Source organism: Saccopteryx bilineata, chromosome 3 (genome assembly GCF_036850765.1).
Source record: "Saccopteryx bilineata isolate mSacBil1 chromosome 3, mSacBil1_pri_phased_curated, whole genome shotgun sequence".
In the NCBI taxonomy this organism is placed as follows: domain Eukaryota; kingdom Metazoa; phylum Chordata; class Mammalia; order Chiroptera; family Emballonuridae; genus Saccopteryx; species Saccopteryx bilineata.
The window spans coordinates 165,657,263-165,669,945 of record NC_089492.1 but is presented as its reverse complement, the minus strand read 5'-3'; the positions used below and the strand labels follow the sequence as shown (position 1 = coordinate 165,669,945).

Sequence of the window (12,683 nt, the reverse complement as noted above, 5' to 3'; positions counted from 1 at the left end):
TTTTTTTTTTAACCAGGGATGAATTTTTTTTAATTATTTTTATTTATTTATTCATTTTAGAGGAGAGAGAGAGAGAGAGAAAGGGGGAGGAGCAGGAAGCTTCAACTCCCATATGTGCCTTGACCTGGCAAGCCCAGGGTTTTGAACCGGCAACCTCAGCATTCCAGGTCAATGCATTATCCACTGCGCCACCACAGGTCAGGCCCAGGGATGAATTTTTAAGACTCTTCCACACTGGCTCGTACCTGCCTGATCACACATTTGTTAGCGGGAATAATGAAGCATCAAAGTAAAAGCCCAGTTCCCAGTCCCAACTTGTGCAGTTTTTCCCCCACTAACATCTGTGATTTGTTTTGCCTGTATTAACAAGAGGCTGTGGTGTTGGGGGCAGGGGGCACCAGGGCTGCTCCCTGTGTGTTTGAATCATCCCTGTGAAGTTTTAAACAATGAACACTAATCCCCCCACTCCCCCCCCCCAATACTGGGTCTTTTGTATTCAAATCAAAAGAATAAGACTCTATTGTGGGGGAAAAGAATCTTTATTGGCAACCAATCCTGTCCACTTAAAACACTAAACGTAAAGTCTCAAGAGTGCATTCCCTCAGAAGTACTGTCCCTATTAATACACTCTGGGGTTTCATTTTTTGTTTGTTTTGCCTTTGATCTTGTTTTTTAACGGGTGTTTTTGTGGCAAGTATTATAACCAGTGCCATAGGCACCCTGAAGAGGGAAGCGGGTGGGCCAGGGAAGGTGAGGCACACCTAGCCCCAGGGCAGTGAGCAGAGCCCCTGAGGTCTGGGTCTGGCCTTGGCACCTCACTGGGAATCCTTGGGGAAGTCACGTGAACATTTAAGGCCTCAGTACCATGAAGAGGTTGGAATCTATGGCCTTTAAAGTCCATCTCTGTCCTACCTGAATAATTTCTAGCAAGGTCCAATTTTTTTTTTTTTTTTTTTTTTTGCCAATTAGTGGGGTGCCTAGCTTGGAACCAGAGGGTGAACATGCGGGCAGTTGGCTGAAGGAACGGTAGACAAGCATGGGTTACTCCACTGTGGTGGAACGCAGGGTGTCCCGGAAAGGAGCTAAAGTGATGGGATTTCCAGACGACTCTTTCTAAGGCCAACTTTTAAAGGTCGGAGGAAAGTTTGACGTAGGGCGGGTACCGAGAGGAGAGCTGGAGGGGCCCCGCCGCCTCCTCGCCTTTAAGCGGGCGGTCCCGCGCTCCCTCCGTTACCTGGAGCGGGGAGGGGCTTGAGAAAGTTTGTGTTTGTTGCTGGCAAAGCGCCCGATGGGAGGCGCGGGCGGGTGAGCGCTGCGGCTCTTCCCTTTTGCTTTCGGGAAGAGGCCGGGCGGCACGCTCAGCGCGGCGGGGCATTGCTGGCGCCCCGTGCCCGGCGGGCGGAGGGAGGTGGGGGCGGGGGCGAGGGCGCACGTACGCCCGGCGCGGGGATTGCTCGGGTGGCGACGGGAGCGGAGCAGGCGCGCGGCCCAGGCGGAGGAGCGCTGACTCTGGAGCAGCCGGAGCTGGAGCAGGAGGAGGAGGAGGAGGAGGAGGAGGAGAGGCGGCGGGGAAGGAGGAGGAGGCGGCGGGGAAAGAGGAGGAGGAGGCGGAGAGTCGCTCCCGCCCGGCGAGCATGGGGCGCCCGGCGCCCAGGCCGCTGCTGCTGGCGCTTCTGTCGCTGTGTGAGTGCGCCCAGGGCTCGGCGGGGTGCGGGGGGCCCGGCGGGCTCGGGGGGGCCTGGTGGGGCGCGGCTGTGGCGCGCGGCCTGGGGAGCCGAGGGTGCCGGGGCCGCTCCGGGCAGAGCCGGCCGGGATACGCGGGCGTCACAGCTGGGCGAGGAACGACCGCGGCCCCCCAACCCCGGAGCCCGGCCGCGCGCGGGGTGTCAGTCCCCGCTCCGCTAGGCCGGGCCTCGCCCCTACACGTGCGGGGGGGGAGTGGCCGGTGACCGGCTGTCTTCAGCTCTCTCTACCTGTTGGCCGCCGGGAGCCGGTTCACCTTGAACTCCCGGCCCGGAAGGTGCCTGCGGTTCCCGGCCAGAGTCCCCAGCTTGGGGGCGGAAGCAGGCGCCTTTGATCTGCCCAGCCATCGCCGAGACCGGCCGACTCGCTCCTCATACACAAACCCAGGTTGAGTTGCCTTTCTAGGGAAGCGGGGGGAATCCACCGAATTCCTTTTACGAAGGTCGCGGGTGGCCCAGAGCGCTACAATGAAAATCGGTAGGTGAGTCCCTCTGTCATGTTCACTGTGGCTAGAGCTTCTGCCTCAGTCTTTTCCTTTATTTCTTCTTGAAGCTGCCTACCTCCATATTTACATACAAAGACCTAGGAGTCCTGGCTTCTGCAACTTTTTCTACCTGTTACTTTTCCTCCCTTCACTGCCCCCTGTGTCCCACCCTCCCCAAACCTTGGTGCCTCGTGCTAATTTGGCCCAGCACCCTCCCCCCAACGCAAGGAATCTTTGGTGTTTTTTTCCCCCTCTCTGTTTTTCTTCTTATTCCATACACACACACACCATCTTCACATAGATACATGTATGGTTATCTTAAATGGCTATGTTAATATAACCATGTGGTTATCAGCCACAGCAATACATCTGTTTAAGTGTCCACTATGGTACCCAGGGTTGACCCTTAAATGCTGTGATGTTCTTGGATCCTTATAGTCTGTGTCAGCCACAATAGAATGAATCTGTGACCTGACTACGGGTTTCCTTCCAAGCCCCTTGAGAAGGCAGCTCAGGATTTTGTTGCAGAGCACGTGCTGTGTGGTGTCTGTTCCAGGCAGGCCCCCGGTGCCCACAGGGTAAATGACTGCTCTGCACTTAGGGTCAGAGGGTCCCAGTGGAGGCCTCCCACAGCACTCACTCCCGCCCTGCTGGCACCTGAGCTCACATAGCCCTGCCCCCATGACTCCTGCTGATGGTGGGCCAGCCTTTCTAGCTGCTACAGTGTTTTATTCCTTCACCTCCAGGGGTTTTCTGGAACTCACTCTGCTAGGAGCTTATCCAGCCACGTTGCTGAGCTGCAACCATGTGCACAAAGCTTCCAGATCTTTTACTTAGTTTTGTAGCATTTCTTTTTTTTTTTTTTTTTCATTTTTCTGAAGCTGGAAACAGGGAGAGACAGTCAGACAGACTCCCGCATGCGCCCAACCGGGATCCACCCAGGGGGCGATGCTCTGCCCATCCTGGGCGTCGCCATGTTGCGACCAGAGCCACTCTAGCGCCTGGGGCAGAGGCTACAGAGCCATCCCCAGCGCCCAGGCCATCTTTGCTCCAATCGAGCCTCGGCTGCGGGAGGGGAAGAGAGAGACAGAGAGGGAAAGCGCGGCAGAGGGGTGGAGAAGCAAATGGGCGCTTCTCCTGTGTGCCCTGGCTGGGAATCGAACCCGGGTCCTCCGCACGCTAGGCCGACGCTCTGCTGCTGAGCCAACCGGCCAGGGCCGTAGCATTTCTTCTATGGTCTGTGATCCTAATGCTTTTATTCTTTCACTTTGGGACCTGTGCAAGATCTATGTGTGTTGCACACTGCTGGTGGCCTATGGTTGCACAGAGTGTGCACTGCACAGCTCTAGAAGTTGCTATTCACTTTATAGTCCATGTGAGAATGACTCCCGTAGAGTTGTGCGGGTCACAACCTGCGTACTAGTTAAGGTGTTGAGGGTCAGTTAGAAGTTTGAAAAGGTAACTGTTAAGGGAGAAAAGAGGAGAAAAGTGGCCAAAGAGAGATCAGCAAATGCAAAAATAGAAGAGAGGAGAACACAGCCGGGGGAAGTCTTGGTTGTACACTGGTGTCTCCTGCCCTGACTGGGCATCTCATGTTAATTTAACTACATGCAGGGGAGGTTTGTGGTGTCACCAGCCAATGCCTCTTCTAACAGTTCCCCGAACTTGAACCTGATAACTCTGCCCCCACAGAAAGTCACACCTGTGGCTTCAGTCTGAACTCTGGGATGCCCTCCCTGTTGTTCTACTCTAGCACTGTCCTGATTCCTGAAACTTAATATCTTGATCAGGAAGATCATCTGTCCTCTTGTAGTGCAACCTGGGCATAAATAATCTTGCTGTCACTTTCTTTGACTTCCACATTCACATTGTCCCTCAGTTCTGTGGCCTTTCCTATAGTGTGGACTCCAGCTTCTTTCTGTCCAGGTTCTGATATTTCACACAGTTGACTTGGTTGACCTTTTTCTCCAGCTTCCTTCTAAGTTCATTATTTTCCTAAAGGAGGAGTTTGGGGGGGGCATTCTTTGCAGGTTGGTTCTTTATGATTTTCTTTTAAGAATATACTTCCCCTTGTGTTCTCTCCCCTCTAGTTTTCTCTCTGATTCAGACACTTCATTCTAAGTAACCTATTTGCCGTCCTTTACATAGAATATTTGTGAACCTTTTGGCTTTATTTCCCTTGGCCTTGGAATGCCCCTCCTGCTTCTCTGCTCTTGCCTGTGTTTTCCCTTCCTCTCAAAACTCAGTTCCTGCATGAAGCTTCCCTAACTGAGTCTACCTATCACCATCATATCCAAATCTGCTCAGCTTCATAGAGCAAGTTTTTCACTTTTAGTGCCTCTGTCTGACCTATCCTGTTTATCCAATATAGCATTTCTCACATGTCCATTAGAGTCCATAAGAGTGTCCAGACAAATGTGTCGCTGAGTGGTCAGTGGGTGTGGGTAGACAGATAATAGCAGAGTACTGTACCTGCAGAGAAACCACGTGCTGGGAGGAAGCAAGGAAGAGGATGATTCATTTTGACTTGAGATTGGGGTTGATTTTGCTAAAAAGGTGGTTGGTATTTGAGCTGAGCCTTGAGGACAATAAGAATTTTGAAAGAAAAGGTGGAAGAACCTTCCAGACTCTGGGGAAAGGTATCAAGTGTGGATGAATGAAGGTACATGGCTCCTTCAGAAATGGTGTGGAAGGCCCATTTACCTGGAGGTGGGAGGAAGGGATATAGTAAGAGCAAGCTGGGAAGGTGGGTTTGGGGGTGGATGCTGAAGGCTTCTCGTGCTGTGCTGAGAAGTCTGGACCATGATGGGTGGCTCTGTCCACTTTGTGGGTGCTGCTAGGCAGCCTGTGCTCCTCCCCTCACCTTGCTTATTAGCTTACTGTATGTAATCGTTCTAGGCCTGAATCCCCACCCTGGGGGCGTGGACCATGCTGGTTGTTCACTATACATAGTGAATAGTATTCCTGTCACTTACAGGAAGCCTGGCACATAGTAGGTATTTGATAAATATTGGCTCTAAATACATGTATATATTCTTTTATCTGTGGGTAATGGGTAGCCATTGAAAGTTCACACAACATGGCAGGCTGTGTAAGGAGGGTGCTCCTCACTAGTATGTAGCATGAATTAGAGTGGAAGATAATGGAGAGTGTGGAGAGTAATTAAGAAATGTTTAATTTGTGTATTTTAAAAAAGTATTTTCAAATTGACAAGTAGTTTTTAAACAACCAAAGCATTATATCTATATTTTAAAATTCACATAACACAGGATAGTGTTAATATTAATCAGGCAGGCCAAAGTGCTCTAACAAAAAGACTCAAAGCACGGTGGTTCTGCCAGTAGAAGTGTCCTACCTGACAGTCCCAAGGGGATGTTGCAGATGACAGGTTGGGTAGACCCCTGCTCCACACAGCCATTCTGGTTCCCAGGCTGATGGCAGTTCCCTCGTCTTCAGCCTGTAGTTTCTAAGGTCACTTTGGTTGTCACCATCACCTTTCCAGCCTCATAAAGGGTGAAAGAACATGGAGGAGCACATATGGAGGCTTCATGGCCAAGCTTGGAAGTAGCACACATCATTTCTGTATGCATTCCATTCAAAAGAATTTAGTCCTTGCCACACTAGCTGTAAGGGAAGCCGAGAAAGGCAGAGTCGCCTGGCCACCATGTGCCAGCTCCTATGGAAGATGAGAACAGATTTGGGGGGACAGCTAATAGTCTCTGTGTCAGTTATAAAGGATATAAGGTAAAAGAAAAATGTGTCCACCCTCCCACTGCTCAAGCACAGCACTCGTGTAATGAACATGTATGTGTCCATATACTGAACATTTTGTTTGTTCTTTCTCAGAGCTTCTGTACAGGGGTCTGCACCTAACAGGCACAAAGTGCAAATAGCAGCTATTTATATAGGGCTACAGACCAAGTGTCAGATTCTTACACACATTCTCTTATTTAATTCTCACAACAACACTGGGAGGAAGGAACCATTATTTTCTCCATATTGCAGAGGAGGAAACTGGACTCAGAAAAGTGAAGGAAGTAGTCCAGAGTCATCCCAGGAATCCATCCTGCATCTGCTAAGGAAAAGTTGGCTTTTGTTCGCCATAACCTGATGCTGTGTATCTCTTGAGGTTAGTTTAGATGAAAAAGCAAAAGTGGTTTGAAAGCAAATGTGTGATTCAAAATAAGAAGGTCTGGAATCAGCACAGCCCAGGCACAATTCCTGCAACCCCACGGCAGGCCACCACACCGTCTCCGAGAGCAGAGACCAAGTGCAGTGCCTTCCAGAAAGCCTGGCAGGAGGAACCCCGGAGAATTCATCCAGCCCAGTGGTCTTGGAAGTGCTGTGGCCTTCAGAGATTCCTTGGCACTCATTTTAGCCTTGTTAACAGAATTCCTGTATCTGCCAAGCTGATTAATGCCTGCCCTGGCTATAATTATTCTTATTAGCCTGCTGAATAGGAACTCTAGTCGTCAGTGCTCGTTCCTTACAAAGCGGGCCAGCTAGTCGGCATTTATATGGCTATTTTGCTTTCATGACAAGTGCTGAGTGGATTTTAACCCAACGGGTTGTGTGAACATTTTCACACTGGCACTGTGTCTGGCGGTTAAACAAGGTGTGTGCTTGTCTATCAGTGTCTGACTGCATCTCACTTCATCAAATGAAGTTGGGGGGAAGCTGTCAGGGCAGTCTGCAGCTATTCAGTTTTAATTGCATTGGTTTCTTAAAGGCAGGATAGCAAGGCCGTTTGACTCTGCTTTGGGAAAATAACTTGAACTGGCAAAAAATTCTTCATAATTTGTCTTCTGGAAAAGGCCAAGTGCTGCATTTGGCACAGTTGGTAGTTTTATTAGATCTTGGGAGATTTCCCCCCCACACCAAGGGTAGTCTTTGCAAGGCAACAGAATTAGACCCAGTAGTTAGTGCTGTCCTGGACCAGTGATGCGATTTCCAGTGGACTAGAGATAATGGCACTGTGTACACGTTTGTGTTCTTTGAATACTCATTTTGCCAGAATACTCTGTAAGTGCGCAAGATTATGGAGTCGCTAAGCAGCATGTTTCAGTATGATGTGCTGGAGCCTTAATTGTGTCCTGCTTTGCACTTTTTTTTTTTTTTTTAGAGACAGAGTCAGAGTCAGAGAGAGGGATAGACAGACAGGAACGAAGAGATGAGAAGCATCAATCATTAGTTTTTTGTTGCGCATTGCAACACCTTAGTTGTTCATTGATTGCTTTCTCATATGTGCCTTCAGCAGACCGAGTAACCCCTTGCTCGAGCCAGCAACCTTGGGTCCAAGCTGGTGAGCTTTTGCTCAAACCAGATGAGCCCATGCTCAAGCTGGCAACCTTGGGGTCTCGAACCTGGGTCCTCCGCATCCCAGTCCGACACTCTATCCACTGCACCACCACCTGGTCAGGCCTGCTTCGCACTATTATAAGCAGCTGGAATGTGAAAGCATTTACATCACTCAGGATATTTCAGGGGAATGGAGAAACCTCTGGCTAGTATTGCTCTGTCTATGATGAATTTGGCTTAGAACCATGTATATAAGGGTTCAAGGCACATTTCAGAATGGTTGCTACCTTTGAATCCTAATAAAATAGAGGTAGTGTGCACACAGATGGGGTACTTCTCAGACCTTGAAAGTGTTACCATGCCTAGAACATCCTGATGATGGCTCTTCCTGTTTTTCTTTAGAGCTGGACTGTGCCAGAACTTCCCAGCTTTTGCACCATGGAAAGGGACCCACGTGGGTTTCAGGTGGGTTGTATTTGTGTCATCACACTACTGATGCCCTCAGCCCCGTGAGCCAACAGATCAGAGCCACCCCAAACCAGAAGCTGTGTTTACTCTGAGGGCCATACATGTATGATCACTTCCTGTGTGTGCTGTGATTTGATGGAGATTGGCAGTTACCTCTTTTACCGGGTGAACCAGAGCGCATTAGCCCCATCCTGGCCTTGAGATGTGCTGTTTGAGTATGAGTGTAGAGAAGTTCCTTGATGTGGAGGGTGGCTCACTTACTCATTCAGCGAATACTGAGAGAGCGCTCAGATGCTGTTCTGAGTGCTGGGGATTCTGCAGTGAACAGAGCTGACCAGACCTGCCCTCCAGGGTGGAACAGGATGTACCAGACCTGTGGCTGGTGTTGTTGCCATAAAGTGCAGCATCACATGGATGATTGAGGTGAGGGTCAAAGGCAAGTTCTTGGGAATACCTGTTGGGGGACAGGAAATGGAAGGCAGAGTTCCAGGAGGAGTGGTCAGAGGGATGGCAGAAGAACCAGGAGGTTACTCCATCAGAAGCCAAGCAGAGATGGGTGTAAGTAGACTTGTTTTTTTTTCTTTCTTTTTCTGAAGCTGGAAACGGGGAGAGACAGTCAGACAGACTCCCGCATGCGCCCGACCGGGATCCACCCGGCACTCCCACCAGGGGCGACGCTCTGCCCACCAGGGGGCGATGCTCTGCCCCTCCAGGGCGTCGCTCTGCCGCGACCAGAGCCACTCTAGCGCCTGGGGCAGAGGCCAAGGAGCCATCCCCAGCGCCCAGGCCATCTTTGCTCCAATGGAGCCTTGGCTGCGGGAGGGGAAGAGAGACAGAGAGGAAGGAGGGGGTGGGGGTGGAGAAGCAAATGGGCGCTTCTCCTATGTGCCCTGGCCGGGAATCGAACCCGGGTCCCCCCGCACGCCAGGCCGACGCTCTACCGCTGAGCCAGCTGGCCAGGGCCTAAGTAGACTTGTTAAAGAGGTATTGGTCACGTGCTGCTGAAACCTGAGAGATAAAGACAAAAAGGGTAGCCTTGGATTTAGCGACCTTGGAGAGGAGGAAAGTAAGAGGTAGAGGGGAACGTGCTGTCTGCAGGGCTGTCAGCCTTTGTAGCCCTGAGAGTGGCCACAAAGTCCCCAGACATGCCAGTCAGAGGTTGTATATAAGTTCCCTGTTATTCTCTGCACAAACAAGTGTTTCCCCATGTTCCAAAGGATATTTACTTCTATGTTGATTGGTGGAATTAACCGGCTCCCTGATAGCTGCTTTTAGACCTTCAGCTGTTAGTTGGAATCTCTAGCACAGGGACTTTGTGGCAGTTTAATAGCACATCTTCTCCCATCTTCATTAACTAAAATGATTTTGATAGTTTGTATTACAAATAAACCATTACATGTTGTGTATCGAAACTGTTTCTGCTCTTGAAAATCACTTATGCAGAGAAAGAATAGGGCTCAGGCTCTGGAATCAGCCCTCCATTTGAGTCCTGCTCTCGAGCAGTGGGATAGGATTCTTAACCTTTCTGAACCTCAATTTCTCTATCTATAAAATGGAACTAAGACCTCTCTTGTGGTTTGTCATGAAGCTAGAAAAATGCAAACATTAAACTTTATGTAGGTAAATCCCTACAGTGTTGCTATTCAAAGTGGGGTCTAGGGACCAGCAGCAGCATGTGGGAAAACCTCAGTGCCCAGTCCCATCTGGTGACTTAGAATCTGCACTGTGAGCAGATCCCCAGGGGATTCAAATGCACACTAAAGTTTGAGAGACACCCTGTTCTGGAAGAGTATGTTACATTCTGATTCTTTGGTGGCCTGGGCTTCCTGGGTGAACTTTGAGCCAAAGGCCATGGTCAGAGTCAGAGTCAGAGAGTTATGGGGTGGGCTCCACGGGCATGTGGAGGCATTCAATCAGCCATGAGGATGGGTCAACCTGATTTCCTGGCTTCACCCCACCACATCTGACAGCCTGGGATTGTGTGGTGTGATCTATGTGCGAGGGTGGAAGGATGAAGGATGCAGGAATCTGTAGGGAGATGCATCACAGAGATGGCTGGCCAGGGATCCCAGGTGTGACGTGCAGGTGGATAATGCTGGGAGAGCTAATAGATGGCAGGTTTGGGACGGGAGGATGTGATCAGGAGGCAGAAGCAGATTTAGAGGCACAGGGGAGTGGGTGGGCCAGGAGGCTAGGAGGGGAGGACCAGAAGAAGTCATTCTGCATCCAGTCTTAGAAGTGGAAACCTGAGGGGTAGGAGGCTGGGTGGACAGTAAGCAGAATAGGCATCTGGAGTTTTCACCTCTCATGTCGTCTTGGCCAATTTGTTGCTAATATCTGACGGGGTTGGCTGTGGATGGATTAGGAGACAGTGGTGTGACTTTAGAAGCATTAGTCCCAGGTATTGTAGGTAAAAGGTGTGACTAAGATGACCTGTTTGGGGACAGATGTGCTGAGGTGGAACCAATATGAGGATGATTTTCTCCCCAAGAAATTCCTTTTTACCTTTTTTAGAACACTTAATGTTATTCCATGTACTGCACTTTTCATATATTAACCCATTTAGTAGGCTTTATAACCCCACGAGGTAGGTGCTGTTGCCCCCATTATAGATGAGGAAACTGAATCACAGAGAAGTGAAGGAACCTGCTCAAGGTCAAACAGTCAGTGGCAGAACTGCTGCGATTTAAACCCAGATGGCAGGGTCCAGCATCTGTGCTCATAACCACAGCACCCTGTTCCATTGCTGTTCAGAGTCAAACATATGTTTGAAAACAGAAAAGAATCGATACAATTAGCCAAAATGTGAGAACATTTGTTTCCTTGTCTTCTAAAACATGAGGCTTGGATCCTGGCCCTGGATCTTCCACTTGCTAGTTTTGTGACCTTGGACAAGTTGCTAAATAGCTCTTTAGCTAGCCTCTGTAGTGTCTGAGGCTGGGCTCTCCCATCCCGAAGGCCCCCTTCCATCTCTGGAACTCTTTGAGCCCACGCTGACCCCTGCTGTTGGCCATATGGGCCGCTTGGTCCAGCCCTGGCTCCTCGCCCATCTTCGCAGCCGACCTCCTGTCTGCAGCCTCTGCTGCTTCTCTCTCTCCTACCTGCCACGTCTCTGCAGCGGGCGGCGAGGACCTCGGGAGACTGGGAATTGCTTGTCATTCAGTCACTATCAGCAACTGCTGCCTCCTTCCAACCCAATTCCTGTGCTGGGATACTGGCATCTTGCCCCAGGGTTCTCTAGGTTACTGAGGTGTTCCCACCACCAGGTAACTGTGCTCTCAGAAGGACTTCTGGGAAAGGTCACAGAAACGACGGACCCAGTAAAGCATTTCTAGAAGGCAGTTTCATATTACTGATCTTGGTGGCAAGTTTTGTTGAGGATGTCAGCCACGAGTAAGTTGGGGTTGAGTAATCAAGGCTCAGCCCTCAGGAACGTTACTTGTGCTTCTTCCACATGTGGAAACTGATGCCCCACAGGCTGTCCTTTTCCCAGTTCCCCCAGACCACAGTGAGAAGACAGTTCAGATATGTCCGAGGAGCTCCTAAAGGGCAGGAGAGCTGAAATTCACATGTCTCCCGTCAGTCCTCTTTATTGGCTAAGAAATGCACTCCAGTATTTGGGGGACCTTCTTCCTTTTCATTTTGTTAGTCTGAAAGGGGAAGTTTCAAAATGATATTGGAGGCACTGCCAATGGGAAGGATCCAACATGGGAAACCTCCGTATTGCTAGGAACTGTGTGTGTGACCTCAGTCTTCAGTGCACCACGGTGACTGAGGTGCAGCCACTGGGCTGACCTGGTGATGCTCGGTCACTGGTCCTGGTTGTGGGGACTTTTGAGGTTTCTTGGGAACCTTCTGGCAGTGAACTCTCAACTGTTTGAAGAGGCTTGCTGTATTTTGCCCTTTTGGAGGTGAGGGGTTGGCTGGTGCTCTCTAAGTGCACTGCCCTGCTAGGACGTCCTGGAAACTAAATAGTAGCTGGTTTGGTGTCAGTCCAGTGTGCTGTTGTTTTGCTTATGCTGCAGAGAGGAGTTAAACAAAATAAAACAAAACAGCTTTTGGCATAGCTATTCATTTTTCCATTTTCTGAAGGCTGGCACAACCAGTGTTTTCTTATTTATTAGAAGGCATTTATAGTCCATCATCTTTGACTGAGAAATCTATACAGTGAGTTCCAAGTGAAGACTGTTGTGCCTGGCGCAGTCATATTGGTCAGAGTCACACATTGATGCTCTACTATTACCCTGTGCTGCAGTACAAGACGTTCCCATTTTTCCTTGTGGTCTTTTTTTTTTTTTTAGTACTTCAGCAGCAGTTAGGGAGTATTTACCATGTTCCTGGCACTGTGGGAGACTACAAAGGAATTGGGAAATGCGCGAGTCCAACATGAACACTGAACCAATTATATTGAACAGCAGAATGGATCGCGAGTGCTTTTTAAACATCTGAGCAGATGAATTTTTAGATAGCTGTGCATATGGGACTGTCAGAATGATGGGGATGAAACGGAAGCCTGGAGCTGTTACTGTGAAAGGCCTCCGTGGAAAAGGTAGTACTAGAACGTGGTTGGAGCCGGGAGCAAGTAAAGTATTTCAGCGATGAAACTGACCAGTGCGGTTTCTCAGAGGTCGGAGTAGATCAGTGTGTGGGCGCTGGTGTCCCACTCGGGGACTGGCTGACTTTATTTTAT

General features: G+C 49.8%; 1 protein-coding gene across 3 annotated transcripts in view; it reads left to right on the top strand.

Annotated features, from left to right (window-relative positions):
- Window positions 1-1,271: 1,271 nt before the first annotated feature.
- Window positions 1,272-12,683, top strand: part of PTGFRN (prostaglandin F2 receptor inhibitor) — a 78,631-nt gene continuing 67,219 nt past the window's right edge. For 2 of the 3 annotated variants that reach the window (XM_066268187.1, XM_066268185.1), the window contains exons 1-2: window positions 2,196-2,220; window positions 7,928-7,990. In XM_066268187.1, the coding sequence (XP_066124284.1) occupies window positions 2,211-2,220; window positions 7,928-7,990 (73 nt within the window). In that variant the 5' untranslated portion in view covers window positions 2,196-2,210. Of the gene's footprint in view, window positions 1,684-2,195; window positions 2,221-7,927; window positions 7,991-12,683 lie in introns of those variants that run through there. The other variant, XM_066268186.1, reaches the window with a different exon arrangement.